The 22093-nt window shown below is 34.1% G+C and overlaps 1 protein-coding gene across 4 annotated transcripts in view; it reads right to left on the bottom strand.

Annotated features, from left to right (window-relative positions):
* Positions 1-1517: 1517 nt before the first annotated feature.
* The window catches only part of CAPS2 (calcyphosine 2), a 44956-nt gene continuing 24380 nt past the window's right edge, over positions 1518-22093 (bottom strand). For all 4 annotated transcript variants that reach the window (XM_032420914.1, XM_032420915.1, XM_032420916.1 and 1 more), the window contains 9 exons: positions 21663-21737; positions 20708-20803; positions 20527-20620; positions 17712-17830; positions 15697-15779; positions 13968-14122; positions 10430-10549; positions 8319-8415; positions 1518-3006 (listed from right to left, as the gene is read on the bottom strand). In XM_032420914.1, coding sequence (XP_032276805.1) covers positions 2831-3006; positions 8319-8415; positions 10430-10549; positions 13968-14122; positions 15697-15779; positions 17712-17830; positions 20527-20620; positions 20708-20803; positions 21663-21737 — 1015 coding nt within the window. In that variant the 3' untranslated portion in view covers positions 1518-2830. The remainder of the gene's footprint in view (positions 3007-8318; positions 8416-10429; positions 10550-13967; positions 14123-15696; positions 15780-17711; positions 17831-20526; positions 20621-20707; positions 20804-21662; positions 21738-22093) is intronic.

The following is a 22093-nucleotide window of genomic DNA, read 5'->3' as shown; positions in this document are numbered from 1 at the left end:
GAACAGTGAAAAGGATGGATTCAACAGTAAGAAACCAAAGGACTTGAGACAAAGTGGATATACAGCGTGTGAGAAAAATCTAGACTATCGAGAGCCTTGGAAATTGCATGGAATAGTGCCACACAGTAAATACTGCTGACCCTTGAACAAAATGGGTCTGATCTGTGCAGGTCCGCCTACACTAGAATTTTTTTTTGATACAGTATTGAAAATGATTTTAACAACTTTTTCTTTTCTCTAGCATACTTTAAGAATGCAGTATATAATGTAACATACAAAATAAGGGTTAGTCGACTATATATGTTATCGGTGAGAGTTCTGGTCAACAGTAGGCTATTAGTACTTAAGTTTTGGGGGAGTCAAAAGTTATAGGTGGATTTTCAACCAAACAGGGGATCAGCGCCCTTACCCTCTGTGTTGCTTAATGGTCAACCTTCTACATGACTGGTTAAATGAAATCATGATCAAATGAACAATGGCTACACTATGAGGCACTTATATATGAAGGCATTCAAAAAATATGTTTTCCTTAGAAGTCTGTATAACCATAAAATAAAAATGGAAGGCTATAACAAGAGCTTTTCCTCATTACCAGATTCTAACCCTTCCCTATCAACCCACCGAATTCTCTTTGCTCTTCTCTTGCTCGGCTTGTTACGTTGGTTCAATTCCTTCTACTTCTTCAAGCACTTTCACTACAGATGTTTGTCCTTGCCGGCCAACCTCGTAGTGACTACATTTTATCACAGTACATATTTTATTTATTCAAGCACTATAAACCATAATCTCACATATATATGCATGTTGAAGAATCTGCAGTAAGCATAGCCTATAAAACACAATTCTCTCCTGAAGTAATTCACAACAACTTTGACTGGAAATCAAAGTAATTAATAAAATGTGTTTTATAGCTGTATCAAAATTATGGATTATTTTAAGTGACTCTACCCTGTGCAGAGTCACTGGTTCATTAAGTACGTATGGTCTTTTGCTATAAAATTTAGAACAGGAACATATACTTTTATCTATATTATGCTCTAGTTGCTCTAACATTCAAATGTATATTCTTTCCTAATTAAAATATAGCTTAAAATTCCTAAATAGTATCCTTTGTTTTCTAATATAGTTTGAGTTTTCCCAAAAATTCCATAAAGCATTATTTATAAGAATAGAGACACTAAAATTAATATGTAGAATTCAATAAACAGTATGGAAGCAACTCTATGCCACAAACAAAGGCCTTTTAAAGATCTAAAGAATGATGAAATATACTTAACTATAAAATTCATGTAACATCACTACAACATAGAATTTCATATTTAATATTTTAAAGTTAATCAAGATATTTTAGACTCTTGAAGACTGTTAAGCATAGAATTTCAAATGTCAGTTATTATGTTGTGGGTGACTGAAAATGTAACTACGTAATTAAATGCTCTTCTAGTAAACTGAATACTAAATAATAGATTTTATTGTACCAAAATCAAAGAATTCAGACAGTAAAGCAAATGCAGAATGATTTATTGTGCCACCAATTAAAATTTAACAAAATACACAAATAACATATTGAGTATGTATTTTCTAACTCTACACTGAAATAACAATGTAAAATAATGAGAAATTAACTATTCCTAAGCTCCTAAGTAGAGAAACTTTTTGCAAACACAGATGATTATTTATATTAAAAGGGTGGAGGCTTATTTAAGAGTATGCTGTGACATTAACATGTTAAATCCCAGAAGAATCTTCCCTTTTTTCACAAGATGACAGCCTATAGATTTTCTGATTATATTCACAAGAAAATATGACCTAACAACATAAGAATAGAAAGGACAATTACAATATATCTAACCATTAAATAATATCTATTTAGAAGAAAATGTTTTCGTTGTTTAGCATAACAAAAAGAAATGTTTAGAATAACATACGTTCATTTTAGGACACAAACATCCTTTTACATTTTGTTAAGAATTACTAAATTATCCCTTAGTCCATACATGGGATAATGCACTTTTTGAGATCTTTATTTAAAAATCTAAGAAAATATTCTCCCTCCCATTTTGTATTGTTTCTAGCTAAACAGTAATTCTGTGTAGGTAACAAGGATTGCAGTTAAAAATAGGATAAAAGATCAAACAGATCTGATCACTTGAATAATTACATTGTGCTCTACTGGACAAAAAACAGCACATAATTTAGAAGAATCCACAAGACAAGCCAGTGTTTAAGTAAGCATTTTAAGGGTAAGCCTCCATCATTCTAAATATTTATGTTACAGGAAACATCTACACCGCATGGAAAATTTCTCTTGCATATCCTCTAATTCCTTTAACATTTTCATATGTTTGAAGCAAGCTGAACTATTTGAAGGCTTATAGGCTTTTGGGCCCAATTCCAGTTCTTCAAATTGAGAATGGGTGGCAATCATATTTTTGAGAATGGATAGCTAAAAAACAATGGATGAGTAACTTGGTTACTATATAGAAGCTCTCATATAGTTTGATACAGATGTAAATTTCCTATGAAGGCTAATTTAAAAAATGACCTTTAAAATATATTCAAGATAAGTAATGAATCAACAAGATAGAGCTTTAGACATTTAGACATTTAGAAGACAGGCAAGCACACAGAGATGCTCATGACCAGACACATACCCCTTCAGCTCTCTTTCTGATTTCTCCTTCCAGACTCAATCTGTTTGAGGAAAAAAAAAAAAAAAAAAAAAAAAGAAGTCCTAGAAAAATATATTCCAGGGTTTGACCATATTTTACATTCAATTCATCTCTCCTTTAGAATGCTTAGTGCTGAAGACACACTCATTCTAAAAAAATTAAATCCCCCACGGAGTACGTACAATATTAACAAAATCTTCATCATTTACTATCCCTATACTTAGACCTTCATAGTAATCTTCAAATTCCCCATAGGACACTTCATCCGACTTGCTGCAGGCATCTTTTAATGTTTCTAGAAAAGATAATTTGATTTCTTCCTCTGTGGAAAGGCCTGTAAGATAGTACCAACTGTGAAACAATCTCCTTAAAACACTAGTAAGATGACTGATGACGATACAGAAATACTTAATCACCTTATGAAATCTTTTCAACAATTTCAAATCTTATGTCAAAATACCCTCCAATTTATTTAAACATTTTCTTGCATGAATCAAAAGTTAATGGTGATGACTTTAATATACATTTGTATAAACAAAGTTAGCAGTCACTACTGTCCATATTCTTATATATCTTAATGTTGTAGAGGACTCAGCTTTATTCCTATTAGAAATGAGGAAAGAAGAAAACAAGTAAATAATTTCAAAGATTTATAGGCTGTTAACGCAGTAATGCAATGTGTGAAAAACATCCCTATATTCAGGCATTAGTTATTTTATGAATCAGTTACTCATAATTGCAGCTAGAAAATATTACTGCAAACAAGATTCGGAGGCCTATGAAAATCTTTGCCGGAAGAATTTTCACTGGATTAAATCACTCTATTTTAATCTCTGACATTAAGGAGGCTATTTCCACTACGTCATACGAAATAGGATTAATTTCATTCTATAGGAAGATGCTATTGAGAATCACATATGTAAAAAAATTACAATTCTTCAGTTTGTTATTTAAAGAGAGAACATAACTGCTAAGCAAAATAAGTCAGTCAGAGAGACAAATACCATATGATTTCATTCATATGTGGAATTTAAGAAACAAAACAGATGATCATAGGGGAAGGGAAGGAAAAATAAAATAAGAGGAAAACAGAGAGGGAGGCAAACCATAAGAGACTCAGCTATAGGGAACAAACTGAGGATTGCTGGAGGGGAGGGGGGTAGGGGGATGGGGTAATTGGGTGATGGGCATTAAGGAGGGCACCTGATGTAATGAGCACTGGGTGTTGCATGCAACTGATGAATCACTAAACTCTATCCTGAAACTAATAATACACTATATGTTAACTAACTTGAATTTAAATAAATAAATAAATAAATAAATAAATAAATAAATAAATAGAATCTAAAAGAAAAAAGAAAAAAAATTATTCATTTGACCATGCTATACCCATTAAGATTCCTAACCCTGTGTATTACTGAGATGATTGAGACATTGTAGTCTCCACCCATAGATTGTGACTGAAAAGTACTTCTAAAAAGAATATTCCACTGAGTTCAATTTGGGAGAAGCAAGTCAATTTTAGCAAATAAGGAAGAATATATTAAGCCTGGAAATTTTATATCTCTAGAATCACCCTTTCACAGCTGTTTAAATTCAATTAAAATACTGTAAAAGTTCTTAAAAAAAAAACAAAAAACAAAAACCAGGGACGCCTGGGTGACTCTGTCAGTTAAGCGTCTGTCTTCAGCTCAGGTCATGATCCCAGGGTCCTGGAATCAAGTCCCTGCATCGGGCTCCTTACTTAGCAGGGAGCCTCCTTCTCCCTCTCCCTCAGCTGCTCCCCTTGCTTGTGCGCTCACGCAGTCTGTCTCTCTCTGACAAATAAATAAATAAAATCTTTAAAAAAAAACAAAGAAGGAACATAAAATATCTGATGCAGTCTTAATTCATTTGATTTTTTTTAATTCAGAAAGAGAACAATAAGCTATTTAAATAAGTAGCATGGGTTATATTGTCGTCAGTTAAAGGGAAGGAGCAATCTCAGATGCTACCCTATTCACACGGATCTAGATCTACTCCCAGGATCCTAGCATGTAAAAGGAAAAAAGACATTCATTAAGTTTTTAATAAGAGGAATTAAAAGATGAAAGGAAGCTACAAATATGGTCAGATGATACTCAAAGAAAATAGAGACCCATATATAAAGGCAAAAGAATGTCAGAAAAATCTAAATGACCCTCTAAATCATTTTGAAGTCATGTTGCATTTTAAAATAACAAACTTAAATTGGGAATACCACCTTAATTGTCTAATGAGGTGGGCAAAATTAGGATAAGAGTTGGATCTTTTTTAAAAACCAGAGGTTCTCTAATGGACTTAGATTAAGTGCCTTTCAAATTAAAAAAATGCTTCAGACATTTGTGGTCTTTTAAAAATGTGTGCAAAACAAAGAGCAATTATTTTATTTTTAAAAACGGCTGAATGAACAAGGACTGAATAATTATGCTGTGCAGAAATGGTAATATAAAACAATAGAGTGAATTTGTGATTGTTAGTCAAGGATTAAAATTAACCAAGATCTAATCTATATAAAAATATATAGCTGTTAGCAGAAGAGATTTCCTCCTCTGTTTACCATCCATACTTTTGAACAAATGAGTTTTAATACTGTTTTTTAGTGCTCGCTTCGGCAGCTCATATACTAAAATACTGTTTTTTAATGAAAACATTTTTTATTTAAATTTGTGTTTCAAATACTCAAGAATTTTATACCTCCACTGTATCACCACCCAAGAAATACATACCTTTTATCATTTGTAACTAACCTTTCTTTCTCTCTTCTTAGACACCATGAAGTATTTTAATAAACAATGATAAATTTCTACTATCTTTACACAGAAATACATTTGGGACATCTCATTTCTATTAAAGCTGAAAATACCTTTTTCTAATAAATTATTTAAGTAAAGTAAAAAGAAAGTATTTTCTATAGTTAAATTGTGCTATAAAAGCCTTAATTTGAAATTAATTATAAATTGTAAATAATCTAGGGGCGCCTGGGTGGCTTAGTCAGTTGAGCGTCCAACTCTAGATTTGGCTCAGCTTTGATCTTGGGGTCATGAGATCAAGCCCAGCATTAGGCTCTGAGTTCGTTGGGAAGTCTACTTCTTTCCCTCTCTCTCTGCCCCTCCCCCTGCTCACTCTTTCTCTCTCTTTCTCAAATAAATAAATCTTTTTTTAAAAAATTGTAAATAATTTATTTTCCAGAGATGGGCATGTGAAAAGATTATAATTTGTAATGACAGATAATAATAAATTTTTAAACTTTAAATTTTAAAAAACTGTAATGGGTGTTCCTCTTTTTAAGACTATTTGTACCTACTAGCTTATCTTCCTTAATGTGATGCAAAGATGAGGTATGGAATTTCTTAAACTAATGAAGGCTTATCCAACAAGAACAAAACTCTCACCAACAATTCAATGACATCTAACAAAACTAATGCTACTTTAGCAACTTAATTAAAATTATTAGAAGGGAGAAAACAAACAGAAAAACAATATAGGATGTTGAAATCACCTAATTTTGAAATAAGTAAACTATCTTGTTCTTATATTTAGTAAGACTAATTAAAGAAGAAAAGCAGAGAATGACATAGGTTTAAAGGAAGAGATATGCTAACTCCAATTCAATAATGCTCGAAATTTTCTTATGGCAACTGCAGTTCATTTAAAGTCACTGATAAGCAAATTAAACTATTCTGACCTAAAAGAGACTATTAGAAATTGGGAAGCTAGTGATGATTAGCTTTAATCTTTATGACAAAGTGTTGGTTTTTCACTTCATAATTAAAAGTAATAAATAAACCATTTACAAGGGTTAATGATGATAAACCAAAATAATTACAACATATCTTCTTTTAATAATAAAAATATTAAGGGAAAATTCTGGAATAATAGTATTCTATAGTATTTAACAGTATATGATCAAAATCATAAATTAGAAAGAAACTTCATAAAATATAAATTACAAATGGTCAAAAAATATACAAAAATATGTTTAACCTTCCAAATAACCAGGGAAATGCAAATAAAATTTTTTTACTCTATCAGACTGGCAAATTCTATGGTGTTGGCATGACAGTCGGGGAAATGAATTCTCCAACTAATGGCAATATAATCTGGTATAGCCATCTTATAATGCAATTTGTAAGTATCAATTAAAATTTGAAACGTAGATATTCTAGGTATTGAAATTACCCCCCCACACAGGAAATAGCAGAAAATGAGCCTAAGGAGTCACAAATAAGCATATTCATTGCTTCATTGCTTAGAAATTTAAAGTCTGCCAGTAGGAGACTAGGTAAATTGTAGTGTATTGATTTTTAAAAAGAATAATATGCAGCAGATAAAAATAAGGTAGCCCAATATGGATTAATATGGCAAGAGCTCCAAAACATATTTTTGAGTGTAAAAAGTAAACTACATAGCAGTGTGTTTAGTGTACCTGTCATGTTAAAAAAAAAAAAAAAACAACTTCAAGAAGTATTTGATATTTACAGTACCTATACAGCTATGAAAATTCGTAGAGTAAGGACTGAAATGTATATATATTAAATGATATTAAGTGTTACCTCTATAGAGGAACGTGTGATGAAAAGAGGGGAGTTACTGTGGCCAAAACTTTCTTTATAATAATTTATTTATAAATCAGCTATGTAAAAATTAAAGTCAGAAGCAATATAGTAGGTAATGAATCTCTAAAATTACAGATCTTCCCTGACTTACAATAAAGTTATTTCTGATAAACCCATTGTAAACTGAAACGGTCTTGTGCTGAAATGCATTTAATTCACTTATACTACCAAACACCATAGCTTAGCCTAGCCTACCTTACTCGTGCTCAGAACACTTACAATTAGCCTATAGTTGGGCAAAATCACCTAATGCAAAGCCTATTTTATAATATAGTATTGAATATCTCATATAATTTATTGAATACTGTACTGAAAGTGAAAAACAGAATAGCTGTATGGGCATAGAACGGTTATATAAGTGATATGGGTTGTTGACCCTTCTGGTCACATGACTGGCTACCGCTGCCAGCATCATCAGAGAGGATCGTACTGCATATCGTTAGCCAGGGCAAAGATCAAAATCCAAAATTCGAAGTGCAGTTTCTACTAAATGCACATTGTTTTCACACTATTGTAAAGTCAGAAAATTGTTAAGCCAAACCATCCTAAATCGCCTGTATGTATTTGAGATATTTTCTAGATCCTCAAATTTTGATAGACATATGTATGCCCATTATATGTGTACCTCCATTCCCAGAGAAACACTTTCACTTTCTGCCTTAAATCTTCCAAGTATACAAAGATACAGTAAAACTAACCCAGAGAACTTACACATGTAATTATCTGTCCTCTAAATCCATTCTGTCCTAACTCAAATTCCTCAAGAAATAAAAGTTCAATCTCAGTTTATAAACATCAAAGAAAAAGGATAAGCACAGACAATAGACCTCAGAATTTTTAGTATATTGCTGCCGAAGAAGGTAAAATGGCTCTTACGTTTCTGGTTTAAAAAATCATTGTTTATTTCCTCCCTTAATGGCCTCAAGTCCGCACTGTAAGTTAATATAAGATATTACTTTTATTAACTAACATTTTAGAAATCTAATGCATTTTGACTCATAATAATTACCTGAAATTACTTGAGGATGCTTCTTTGCACAGTAACATTTTCTTATGTCTATAATAGGCACACAGCCAGTTTTGTTGAAATCCAATTTCATGAAGGCCTAAATAAGAGAGAAATGTTATTTTTTTCTATGAAATCATTAGACATGAGAACCTAATTCTCTATTCTGTAGAAGGTTATCCTTGAGCTCTAAACAAGCCAGTTTAAAAGTACTAAACTGGTATATGAAGGAAGCATCATGAACAGGAAGATATCGGAGCAAGATGTAAGGTAACCTGCACTTTCTGGCACCCTGACCTTGAGACAGTAAGCTAACCTCTGTTGCCCTGGCTTTCCTCCTCTCACACTGCAGAGTTGGGTAAAAGACCTTTCTGGTAACTTCCAGCTCTAGGATTTATAGGAAACTGATAAATGGCCAAAACAAATTGCCAGGACCATTTTGATTCAAAAAGTGAACATGCAAATATTCATCACTAAAGTCAATAAGAAAGTACAATATTTTTTAAATGGCTTATGTTACTCTATTTCCTGAAATTTAACACTACCTTTTGATATGCCAGTTGTTTTATTGCTTCTCTAATTCAATGCAATTTTTGGTATCGTAAAATAAAAAAATATTTTATGGGGAAGAGGAATGGGTATATAGAAACACACAACCAACCCAAAGCAACAGCCCACATTTGCGAAAGAGTCAAAACTAGAATCAAGTTTGTTTATTCACAATAATGTGTTCACAGAAATAGGGTACCTATTATGGGCTGAATCCCTCCCCCCCATTATACACTGAAGTCCTAAGCCAGTTTCTACTCTTGATACTCAAATCTGTCACCAGGACATGTAAAGTACAAATAAATGCAAATTTATAAATTATTATGTGATGAATTCATTTAACATAAAGTTTTTATCGTGTCTTTTGGCCAGTAAAGATTTTGATTTTTCTATTTGAGATTTATACCTCATGTAATTGTTTATACTTTTCTATACACAAAAGCTTTGTTTCAATATTAGATACTTATACACAGGTACATATTCAAAAGAGAAAGAAACCACATTGCTCAAAAGAATGCTCTAAAATTGGCCAGCAGAACCTGAGTAATATGTACTTTCCTATAAAAGTCAGGGCCTCTCGGGGTGCCTAGGTGGCTCAGTTGGTTAAGCCTGGACTCTTGATTTGGGCTCAGGTCATGATCTCAGGGTTGTGAGCTCTGCGCTGGGGGTGGAGCCTGCTTGAGATCCTCTCTCCTTCTCCCTCTGCCCCTTCCCCCACTCACGCATACCCAAGCGTGCTTCTCTTTCTCTCTCTCCCTAAAATGAATAAATAAATCTTTAAAAAAAATCAGGGCTCCTGTTTTTAATTCCAATTTAATAGTCATTTTAATCTTCATCTGAAAGCTGGCTAATATGCATACCAGAGAAACATCTTAGTCACAACCCTAAGATAACATGTATTGAGCCTTGACACTGGAACAGCCACAATGCTAAGGATTTTACAAGTTTAATCCTCATACCAACTCTATGAGACAAAAAACTAAGGCTCAGACATATTTAATAATAGATAATCACATAACTAGTCATTTTCGGAGCCAGCGATTTATGGAACTAGTAATTTGTGAACCAAAATTTGATTTCAGATTTTATCTTACTTTTAAAATCTGTTCCTAAAACATATGCATAAATTATTTTGCTTTATCCTGGTAGATTTGTATATGTATGTGTTTGCCTGTATTTTACTAATCTCAAAATAAATTACAGGTAAAGGAATTTAAAACATGTTCAATGGTAATTCAATAAAGTTTTAAAATAATGAACCCAACACTCTATTAAAAGTAACTATTTCAGGGGCGCCTGGGTGGCTCAGTCAGTTAGTAGTCTGACTCCGGCTCAGGTCAGGATCCCAGGATCCTGGGACGGAGTCCCGAATAGGGCTTCCTGCTCAGCAGGGAGTCTGCTTCTCCCTCTGCCCCTCCCCCCAGCCCCGCCCCTGCTTGTGTGCGCCTGCGCACGCGCGTGCAGGGGGGGGAGTGTTTCTCTCTCTCTCTCTCTCTCTCAAATAACAAAAATTTTAAAAATCTTTTTAAGAAGAAACTATTTAAAAGATTACTTAACAAAGTTACCTTTCGAACAAACGATTTCCTGTATTCATTCATTTCACCAATAATGGCCCGTTTGAATTCTCCATAATCAACCTTGCCACTGCCATTGCCATTCAGAATTTGCCACACAGACTCAAAATCCTAGAAATATTCAGAGACCACTGTTTCACCTTAAAGTTATATATGACCACAACAAAACTCACCTTAATAGTATTTTGTTACTACTTCTGTAGCTCCAGACAAAGTAGCAGACTTAACAATTTCAAAAAGTTACATATAAACCCAAACAAAGGCACTAAGAAAACTATTTAAAGGAACTCTGTGGTGGACAGTTCTGTAATGTTCAGGGTCATTTAGGAGTGCCAGTGTCACAAATTCTTATTTTAAGTTTGATTCCTTTCTATACAAAAATGCTCACCACCTACTTGAATTTGAACATTTAATTATTTTTAATGTATTATAAACGTGACAATTAAAAATTCACTTCAGGTTCTACAGTGATTCCAATAGCATTAGGGCCACTAAGAGTATTTCTGCTGGTTGTCATGTTTCAAAGTACAGAGGATCTGAATGGCTCCAATATTATTCCACAATTCACACTGAAAGGTGTTATTTTGAGTAAATCCTTATGCCAGTTTGTTCATTTTACCATTGCCACTTACTTCTTTGCAAATGCATAATTTAATAGAATGTTCTATTCACAGAGTTCCTAATAACAACAAAAAAAATACAGATGGAATTTTCTTAAACTCCAGTAAATAAATATATTTTCAAAGTTTCAGTCAAGTTGTTAGCTTTAAATGAGACTGTAAATAAGCTATCTAGCAAGGTGACTGACAAACAATGGGACTCAAAAAAGTTCTCTTCTACTTCCTCCTTTTTCAATTAAAATTTTAATAAGAAAAACTCAATCTTAAGATGCCCTGCTTCCCCCCAATTTTCAATAACCCCTAATTTGTCTGTCATAATGCCCAGTACATGACCAACTTTAAGTGTCTGTAAAATGTGCTCTTAAATTTAAAAATGAGCTTGACCTTTAAAATCATACATAATACAGATAAAAGATGAATTTGCATGCCCAACTCATGGAATACTAGAATTAAAAGATATTGCTTGAAGCTTAAAAGAAATAATTTTCAAAAATGGAATAATTTACCAAAAGTGGCAACAAATTTATATAAGTCTTTCTTTCTAAGATATGGTACAGAATGGAAAATGATAATTCAGTTGGAAAAAAACCTGAGCTTTAATTTATTGATAGTATCTCTAATAAATTAGGCTACTTATGGTGCATATCAATTTTTTAAATTTCAAATTAAGGAGAATGACTATGCTTTCCCCAAACTAGTTCCACAATTAGACCCAGATTGGTGATTTTTGAGTTCTTATTTTTGCTTACCATTGCATGGGCAGTCTCTAGTGATATTATAGGGGCAAAAGGAGGGAATATTATTTTTAAAATGGGAAAAAGGGAAGCTTACTCGTATTTTCATAATATATGTTCTCCCTATGTTAGAAGTCTTATATAATTATTTTAGTTTTCATTTCTGACTCCAGTGACAAAAATTTAGCAAATCAACCAAAAAGAGAAGTACTGGTTGATGCAGAAAGAATACTAGACTGACCTAGACTATCTGGGCTCTAGGTCTAACTCAGTTATTAATTACCTGTGTGACTGTGGATAAACACACCAAGGCTTTCTAATTTTCTATTGCATTTTTACTATTATTATTATTATTGAGAGGAAGAGATAAAGTTAGAAGAACCCTAGTATGTGTCACTAAGTGCTGGCCACAAAGTTAAACTTGGTAAAAAACACAAAGGACAGGTATGTCACAACAATGATAAACAACACCACACTGGCACAGAATTTTAGTTGAAAAGGCATATTCCTATGTAATTTTCTCATCTGACGTTCAAAGTAACTCTGACCATAGGTATTATCTGTGGATTGCCCAGGCAGAGCCTGTCAATCAAAAAAGTTAAGAGACCTGTGCAAGATCACACCGTTGAAGTAGTAAGTCTAGAACTTGAATCTATATCTCATAAATTCAATTCTCAGTGTTCCTCCCACAAAATACACTGTCTTGTGAGAAGACCATTTGAAGCAAGAGAGAACAATTCAAGAGAATCTCTGATCTGAAACCCTTGAGGTAGACGTGTTTCAAATTTACTTTTAGAATAAAACCCAAACTTCTTAGCATAGCATGCAAGGCTTTAAGGTAATGGACCCCACCAGGCTTATTTCTCTCCATTCTTCTCTTTTCCTTCCTTCCATACATCTATCCATGTAAACTGAGGCTGTTTCTTCAGCACTTGCCATATGCAAGGTTCCATTCGAGGTGTTAGACAGCAGGAAATCAGAAGCACCTTGGTCCCTGCCCTGATGCAACTAAAACTCTACTTGCCAGAAAAGCCAGAAAATACTTGCAAAGTGGTATGAAGAAAATAAAATGGTAAATGGTATAGAGAGGACCAGGAATCAGATGGGGTACTCCCTTAGACAGAGGCGTCAGTGGAGTGCTCCCCATAGAGAAAGCCTAAAGGATGGAAAATCCAGCCATGCAAAGGTCTAGTGGAAGACTGCTCACAGCAGGGGCGCCTGAGTGGCTCAGTCGTTAAGCATCTGCCTTCAGCTCAGGTCATGATCCCGGGGTCCTGGGATTGAGCCCCATATCGGGCTCCCTGCTGAGCAGGGAGTCTGCTTCTCCCTCTCCCTCTGCCTGCCGCTCCCCCTGCTCCTACTCTCTCTCTGTCAAATAAAAAATAAAATATCTTAAAAAAAAAAAAAAAAGATTGCTCACAGCACAGGGAACAGGATGTGTAAAAGCTTTGGTTGCTTAATGGGGGGGCAGGGGGTCGGTTTTGACCTTCTGCAATTCTTAGAACAGGCTACACGCCCCCCTCCCCTTCATGCCTTCACATGTGCTTCTCCTTTGTGTGAAGTAGTCATTGTCTGACCCACATTCTCCCTCCCCTCTTGCCTGTTTAACTCCTCCTCATCCTTCAGAACTCAGCTCAGCTATATACCCTCCTCCAGGAATGCTATGATCTTCTCTCTTCTTCCCCATAACCTGGCCTGGAATTGATCCCATGTGTTCTGAAAGCATTCTCCATTTAACACATATAGTCTTCTGTAATCCTTCATCTTTCTTTTCCTCTGATTATGAAGACCTTAAGAGTATAGAGTATGCCTTCTCAGAGCTTGGAACAATGCCTACTTATTAGGTTCTTATTAAATACATGAGGGAGGAATGAATACTGAAATTTTAAAATTTAACAGGACTTGTCGCCTGATGGCTAACACTGATTATGAAGCAAAAAGAAAGAGACACATGGGGGCACCTTGGTGGCTCAGTCGGTTAATCAGCGTGGACTCTGCCTGAGATTCTCTCTCTCCCTGTCTCTCTGCCCCTTCCCCCACTCATGCTATAAATAAATAAATAAATAGATAAATAAATAATCTTTAAAAAAAAAGAGACACCTGAACTACTAAAATCTCAGTAGAAAAGTTAATAATACCACTTAAGAATACTATGTCATTCATCGCAGTACCTACATTTTCAGACAGTTCTAAGTGAAATACTGGTAGAGTTTGCTTAAGATCTGCCTTATTTAAAAGTCCAGTTCCTTCCTTGTCCAATTGTTGAAGGTATTTTCCCAATCCAGTCAAAATACGAACACCCCTTTTGTGTAGCTGTTCTTTTAGCGCATCTGTTTAGGAAGAAGAGAAATGGAAACCAATTGTTCCTATACACAAATGTATCAATTCTCTCGTAGGAAAAATTGAAGTTGATGTAAGCGGTATAAGGGATGTGAATATGCAACTAGATGGTATGGAGGACTGACAAAAGATTTTGAAAAATAGAATGCCTTTAGTAAAGAGTGTTACATACAAAATCACACGTAAATATACTAGAACTATAGCACCACTGTGTGGAGAAAGTGTTACATAGAAAAATCAGGGATCACTTTATCAGCATGAAAATAATCTACATGTTACACATAAAATCTTAGTTTTTACTTTCCAGGCTTCCTCTTCATCTAATGATCTCACATCTTTAATCTCTTTCCTCTTTGTTATAATTATAAAATTGATGCGAGGCAAGTCACTCAAAAATGAGTTCAAAATTTCTAAAATATTTGAAATCTTCAAATTGTAACTTACATATTGAACAGCATCAAGGCTTTGCAGTGCTATCTTATAGTTACACATTTAAAGCAGCCCTTTCTTTTAGGAATTTTTAGTTATATTCTCAAGCTTCTAGCATTCTCTTTGCAGGTCAGTAATTACACTTAACACAGTTTGTGTCATCTTTACTTAAGAAAATATAGTTAACTTTACTAAAGCAGTTATTAAATATAATAAGGAACAAAGGTCACTGGATTCAACAGTGACAAATATGGGGCTGACCATGACAGAACAGAGAAAATGATTTACTAACAATGACATCAAGAATATTGGGAGCATTCAAACCCCAATCCCAGACAACTTTTAAATCTGTTTCTAGCCTTCTTACTCTCATATCATTTTTAAATGACAAATCAGGAATTATCAAACCTTATAAATGATAAGTTGATTTCTATGATTACTTATTTAATGTCTTCCTCCTTCTTGACCATGAGAGTCATCAAAGGAACTGTCTATTTGAGCCTCATATACTTGGGTGGTTATAAGACTGGACTCTAGAAACAAAATCTGTAACATGTTTTCATATCCGAAGCCTGCATATATTTCATTTATTACCACAATAACTCTGGAAAGTTAATAAAACAGGTTATCCCCATTTTAGAGATGAAGAAAGAGGTGCAAGAGATTTACACAATGTAACATGTCTATTAAATGGCTGAGTCCAAACATCAACCTGGCTCCCAGGCTAGCATTTTTTCTTTTACAGGAGGCTGTCATAAATCGCTTTGGGATATCATCTCATGGATAAGACAAGTATTATATTACAAAAATCACTTACATTTTATTCATTTCATGCAGAAAACCCATACTATCTAGTACTTTCTAAAATTCTTAAATTCATAATTCATACAATACTAGTTAAACAAGATCACTAAAGTGGAAGAAATCCTAAAAATATTTTTGCCTTTTTTTCAAGTCCATCTGCTTTATAAAAATATTTTTAAATGTATAAATTCATAAAGAAGAAGAAAAAAGGAAATATAAATCAAGTGCCTTTGTTGTAAAACTAAGAAATGTCTGGAAAATATTGCTTTACTGCTTGCAAAGAAAATTGTTGAAAATTAAAACTACTTGAGACAATAGTAATGATACATACCTTGAATGGCCTTTAAGACAAGCCTATCATTGGTTTCTTGACTGGGTGTATCATCCTCATGTTCCACAGAATCAGTTCTGTAACTGATATGTTCACAGTGATAAAAATATATTGTTTTGCAATCTTGAGTATGGAAACTCTAAGCTCTTCCCCATTCTGAACTCAAAGAAACTCTCAGAGTTGGAAGAGTGCTTAGAGATTTCTCAAGGCCCAGCTTCGCTTGCTGCTGTAATTCCCAGAAAAATTAAATATGCTAAATCAAGAGCTAAAATCCTTAAACCTTGCAAGAACTACCTTCAACATTACATTCATTTTGTAGCTATTTCAATGTTCTTGTAGAATAATTAAAACTATAAAATTTAAAAGCAGTTTTAACTTTGAAAGTACAGAATGTAAAAACGTTATTTTAAAAAACCAAAAAAACTGCATTCATTTGAGACATACGGTAAATGACAAAGAAACAGATTTCCTTTAGCCAATTTATGGGATGTGGCCTCTAATGCACACACAGTACACCGATTATTGTCATTCTGAAATGCAGACAGCACCAAGAAACACTCAGCAAGAATAGCATATATATACACATAGTCTGCGATTTAAAAACATATATATAAGTATATATATGAAAATATATATATATATGGGTGGCTCAGTCGTTAGGCATCAGCCCTGGGCTCAGGTCATGATCCCAGGGTCCTGGGATCGGGCCCCACATCCGGCTCCCTGCTCCGAGGAAAGCCTGCTTCTCCCTCTCCCCTCCCCCCGCTTGTGTTCCCTCTCTCACTCTCTCTCTCTCTGTCAAATAAATAAATAAAATCTTTAAAAAAATAAAATAAAGGGCGCCTGGGTGGCTCAGTTGGTTAAGCGACTGCCTTCGGCTCAGGTCATGATCCTGGAGTCCCGGGATCGAGTCCCTCATCGGGCTCCCTGCTCGGCAGGGAGTCTGCTTCTCCCTCTGACCCTCCCCCATCTCATGTGCTCTCTCTCTCTCTCTCAAATAAATAAATAAAATCTTTAAAAAAAAAAAAAAATAAAATAAAATAAAAAATATATATTTTATTGATTATATGTGATTATGTTTGTTACATTTTACTTACATAATTCATATATAAATATGAATATATATAAAATATATATTATTTATATATAATGCTATGAATGCTATGAATCAAAGCATTTTTAAATGAATTTGAATTTTTTAAATCACAGAGTACATATATTATAAAATATATACAAATAACATATATTGCAACTGACATGTTCATACATATATATTATATATAATAAAATATATATAAATAATACGTTTTATATAATATTTATTCTATGACTATAAAAACTCAAATTCATTTAAAAGCACTTTTTGAGGGACGCCTGGGTGGCTCAGTCGGTTAAGCGTCCAACTCTTGAATTTGGCACAGGTCATGATCTCAGGGTCCTGAGAATGAAGCCCCACATTGAGCTCTATGCTGGTGAGCGCGGAGCCTGCTTAAGATTCTCTCTTTCCCTCTTCCTCTGACCTTCTCTCCCCCAACCCCGTGCTTGCTCTCTCTCTCTCTGAAAAATAAAAATTTAAAAATAAAACCACTTTTTGATTCATAGCATTATTTTTTCATTATGCAAATCATCAATCAATGAATACTATAATCATGTGAGACCCAAGACATTTTTTAGTGCTAAAAAAAAAAAGCATTACACTAAAAATGTGGGAAATGTTATAATATTGTACTATAAGCTTACCTTTTAAAATTGACTGCTTTGGTGGCATTTGGTAAAATAAAAGTGTTATAGCATGGCAAATTAATAAGGTACCTTTAACATAAAATGGAATACTTTTGATCTTTATTTAACTATTCCTACACATGAAGTGTATTTGAGTACAATACAGCCCATGAAGTAGACAAATATAGCTATGCTTTGTTTTTTAAAAATATAAAGTTTACTAAAGTCAAAATGCTTTAGGATAGAATATCATTTTATGATAATAAAAAATAGTGTTTTCATATTTGACTTACTTGAGAGAATCCAAAGCTATCTGATCAATATTAGTGATCCGAAGTATAAGTAATGTGTTTTCTTTTATGCTTTCTGGAAGTCTGGGATGATCAGAACTCAAAAATGTCAAGTTTGCACCCTAAAGAAATTAACAGATGAATTCTTTAAAGCTAGAAAGTATATAAGAAGTAAAATACAACTAACACTAATTTTAAATATTCAATTTAAATTTAAATATTCAATTCTCATTATGTTTGACACGGTATACTTTTATACTGATAAAAAAAAGTATATTCAGAGAATATTTGGAAACCACACAATATTAGCTTCAGCTAATAATATTGGAAAATAAAGGAAATAATTTCCCAATCAATCTCTCAATTAGAACAATCTTAGATTTAACAATTGATGTGAAAAAATAAGAACTCCAATTTTTTAGGAATCAGAGGAAGAAAGGACAGGTAATTTTAATTGAAATTATGACATCCTTAAATCCAGAAACAGACCTATTGATTCACAGAAAGATGTACTGCAAATTGATGACCTAATAGATTCATCACCCTCTTTCACCTGGTCTTTTGACAACAAACATCACATAAATGTAAAACGAACTGTAACCTAATTGGAGCAGCAAGGCTTTGGTGAAAACATTCCTATCAAAAATCCCTAGAGTTGCTCAAATAAGTATGGCCAAATATGAACAAACACAAATTTAAAATAAGGGGCTTAATTATCTCTCTTGAAAATAAGGGGAGAGATTTCTTTCCTCTCCTTTTTCCTGGAGCATTTAGTTAAAAAACATAAGTACAGTACTCTCTCCATTCTTTAAAATGTCTATCAATTCTCTTGAAATGACTATATGAAGCAATTAAAGAGACTATGTGATAGGTGTAGCAGTGTAATGCATATGAGCCTACGTATGTATACAGCTCTGTGTGCATAAGGTTTATCTATGAGTTCTGAGTCATGCATCCAAAGCAATAGATGCATGCTTGTGAGTAAACATGTGGGTGCACTTTTATGCATGCACGTCTGTGGGCACATGCACACGTTTACAGGACTATTATCTGAACAGCTGACCTAAAATTCCTTTTAGGGAGTGTCTGGGAAACACCTTCGTGGGGCATACAGAAGTGAAAAGGTAAGTTCCAGAGTAACACCTGGAAGGCAGACAAGATCCGCCCCCACCTCCACAAAAAAGAAAAATAAGCCGAGTATTTCTGCATAAAGAAATGAAAGATTGTGGGAAGAGCAAGAGACGGTAGGAGTCAGAAAACGGAGAGGAGGACCTATACCACGGCAAATACAGAACAGGAGAGTAAGAATAAATCATAAAATATACTAAATTTTTGGAGCAGCAGTTCAGAGCTAGAGGTAAGTTGAATGTTGGGATAGACATTAAACATTCTGTATACAGGTATGTGAAATGGGATTTGGAGCTGATTTTCTCTAGCTCTCGAAGGCAGGCTAGAGTGACTAGTCTAGTGTATTTAATCCAAGGCTAAGATGCAAAGTTCTTCTTCATCCCCAACTCCTCACATAACCAGTCACGATATCCTATTGATTCTGCCTCCTGAAGACTTTAAAATTTTTTTCTAATTAGCTTCATAGCCACAGCCACTTGCCTAATTTAGGTTGTTATAACCTCCTTCCTAATTAATAGAATTCAATCCAATCTGGTTCTTTCTCCTAGCCTTTGATCCATTCCCCATATTGTAACAAGAGAGATCTTTCTTTCTAAATCACAAACCTGATAATGTCAGCTCCCCTCATTCCATCCCCCTCTCATCTTTCAATGATTCCCCAATACATTCTAGGTAACTCTTTAATATAAGGCTACTCTTAATAAGCTCTGACTCATCTCTTGCCAACTCCCACCTTGAACTAAATTTCAGCCAGACTGAACGACTTCCAGTTCTCCAAATAAGCCATGCTCTTTAATGCTTGTTCTTTGAGTAAGCTGTCTCCTCCTCCTAGAAGCCTTTTCCTATCCTCTCCTGTCTATCTATCCCAGCCTTTTCTAGATCAATATTAGACGGCACTGTCTCCAGGAAGCCTTCTTTGACCCAACAAAACTGAATCATTGCCCCTCGATGTGGCCCTCCTATTTGACTGTATTTCCCATCAGACTGTAAGCTCCATGCAAATAGGGAATTGATTTAACTTATTCACTATTCTATCTCCAAATGCTTAGCCTATGAGTAGATATTTGTTATGTGGATGGTCAATGTGGACAGTGCTAAATTTTACTCATGAGATAATGTGAACATAATAATTTAAAATTTAAGAGCACTATACAAAATTGTAATATTACCTATGATCGACCCATTCTAGGGAATCTTTGTTATACACCGTAAGTCAGGAGTTGTGTGAGGTGGGGAAATCACAAGGCGGAGAAGCTAAATATCAGATATGTGATAGCTCCAAAGGCCAAGTATCCCTCCATACAGAGAAGAACATGCATCTACAGGAGATAGGCCTGCATGACGTGGACCATTACTCCTGGGACTATTGAAGTAGCCACTTACCCAGTGGTACAGCCTTGTAGGGCCTTCAAAAGTACCAAGAGACAAGCTCTCCCAAACTTATATTGCAGATTTGTGAGGGAGAGATAGAGTGTTACAAGGAATAAATGCTATATGCTTACATTCAGACCACTGGGATCTGGACCTGAGGCAGAACCTCCCGGGGAAAGATCAACCATTAGCCCCTGCTCGATAAGGAGTAGAGATAATAAATTGAAAACTAGAAACCCTGTTCCTTCTACCCCCACACCATCCCATAAAATTCAGCATCTGGCATTAAAACATTTGCATACATATACACTTCACTTACAACATAAAAATCGCCAAGTTGGTAGTGTTTTCCTTTTCTTCGTCCACACTGATGACTATAAATGTTTTTTTGAATAAAAGGAAGCACATTTGTTCTAGAAGTTAAATGACAAAAATGTGAAGTTATTCAGCTTCTCTCAGAAGTAATCATCTTGAGAGTTGTAACAATTTTTATGGCATACCTGTTTTTCCCAAATTGCCGATATTCATAAATTGTTAGGGACTGGTCATGAGCAAAAAAAAACCCAACCAGCTCTCTGCAAGCATCACGTCCATTTCTAGAAAAACAGAATGATATTAAAGATTTTCAAATAGGGTAATTTTCAAATTAAGTAATAAACCAGAATTGTGTATGTCAAAGAATAGCATTACTCTCTTGAATGTGCAGCAATGAGCAAGGGTTATGGGAAGCTATGGGGAAACATGGCATGGCTTGCTGAAGTGTCAATTTAAGTAAGATTTGGATGGAGAAAAAAGCTTTATCTTACACTGATAGGATATAGATATATTACAATGTAGATTACTATTTTGACATAGACTTTTAAGATAAAGTGAAAGACCTTAAAAAATGTTGACCTTGCAAGAAGCCACTCAAGGATAGACACTTATCTTTGTGACAGAAAGTTTAAAATCACTGAACAAACTTGATAATTTTTAAAAACACACTTCACCTTTAATATACACAAAGAACATCAGCATTGTGTATGACTGGAAGTTTCTAAGACAGAGGTAACAGATTTGAGAATCATCTTCCTTCTCACTGTCCTGCATCTATCAATAATCTACTATTAAGTTAAGCCATTAAAAGAAAATCAAAGACAGCAGCTTACATAAAGTTTAATTTTTAAATGCTTTACCATCTCCTAGTAATATTATGTATCTTTAAAAAATTCCCTTCTAAGCTTCTTTTTGAAAGCCATTTTAAAATCACTTTTTAAGTAACTTCTAATTAAAATGTCTTATTTTTGGTTCATAGTTCCTATAATTTTTGTAACATTAATATTACCTAAAAATATTCATTCTAAATTCACATTTTACATTTAAATGTGACAAATTTAATCTCATTATTGTTATTTCTATTTGAAGAGCATATTGTTTTATAATCATAGGAGTAAAGTTTAATAAAATCACAATTACCTTGATATGATCCTACCATCAAATTGTACTTTATGAGAAAGCATATTTTCAGTTAATGTAGAATGGGTTCTTATCCTGTTAAGAAATACATTTGTCAATAATTAGTTTAAAGTTTCCTATACTTGATGTTGATGTAAAAGATAAAGTACAAAAACGGTTATGCTGATATGTTGAAATGCACAGAATGAAGATGAAGTTATAAACCTCTTTTTTTCTGAGAGTGCTAGCTAACTGAAGCAGACTCAGGAAATAATCCTGAGATACAGTGTATAACACACACACACACACATTCTGTGTTAGAAGGTATAGTATCAGAGTGCTACACAAGTAAACAGCACATTTGTAACCGGTCCTATCACAGTGCTACTGGCAGCCATTTCTAACCCTGTTCTCCTTTGCCTCCCTCCAATCATCTAATTTGCTTTTCTGGC

Source organism: Phoca vitulina, unplaced genomic scaffold, assembly GCF_004348235.1.
Source record: "Phoca vitulina isolate PV1807 unplaced genomic scaffold, GSC_HSeal_1.0 scaffold23, whole genome shotgun sequence".
NCBI lineage: Eukaryota > Metazoa > Chordata > Mammalia > Carnivora > Phocidae > Phoca > Phoca vitulina.
This window is presented reverse-complemented; position numbering and strand designations above follow the sequence as displayed.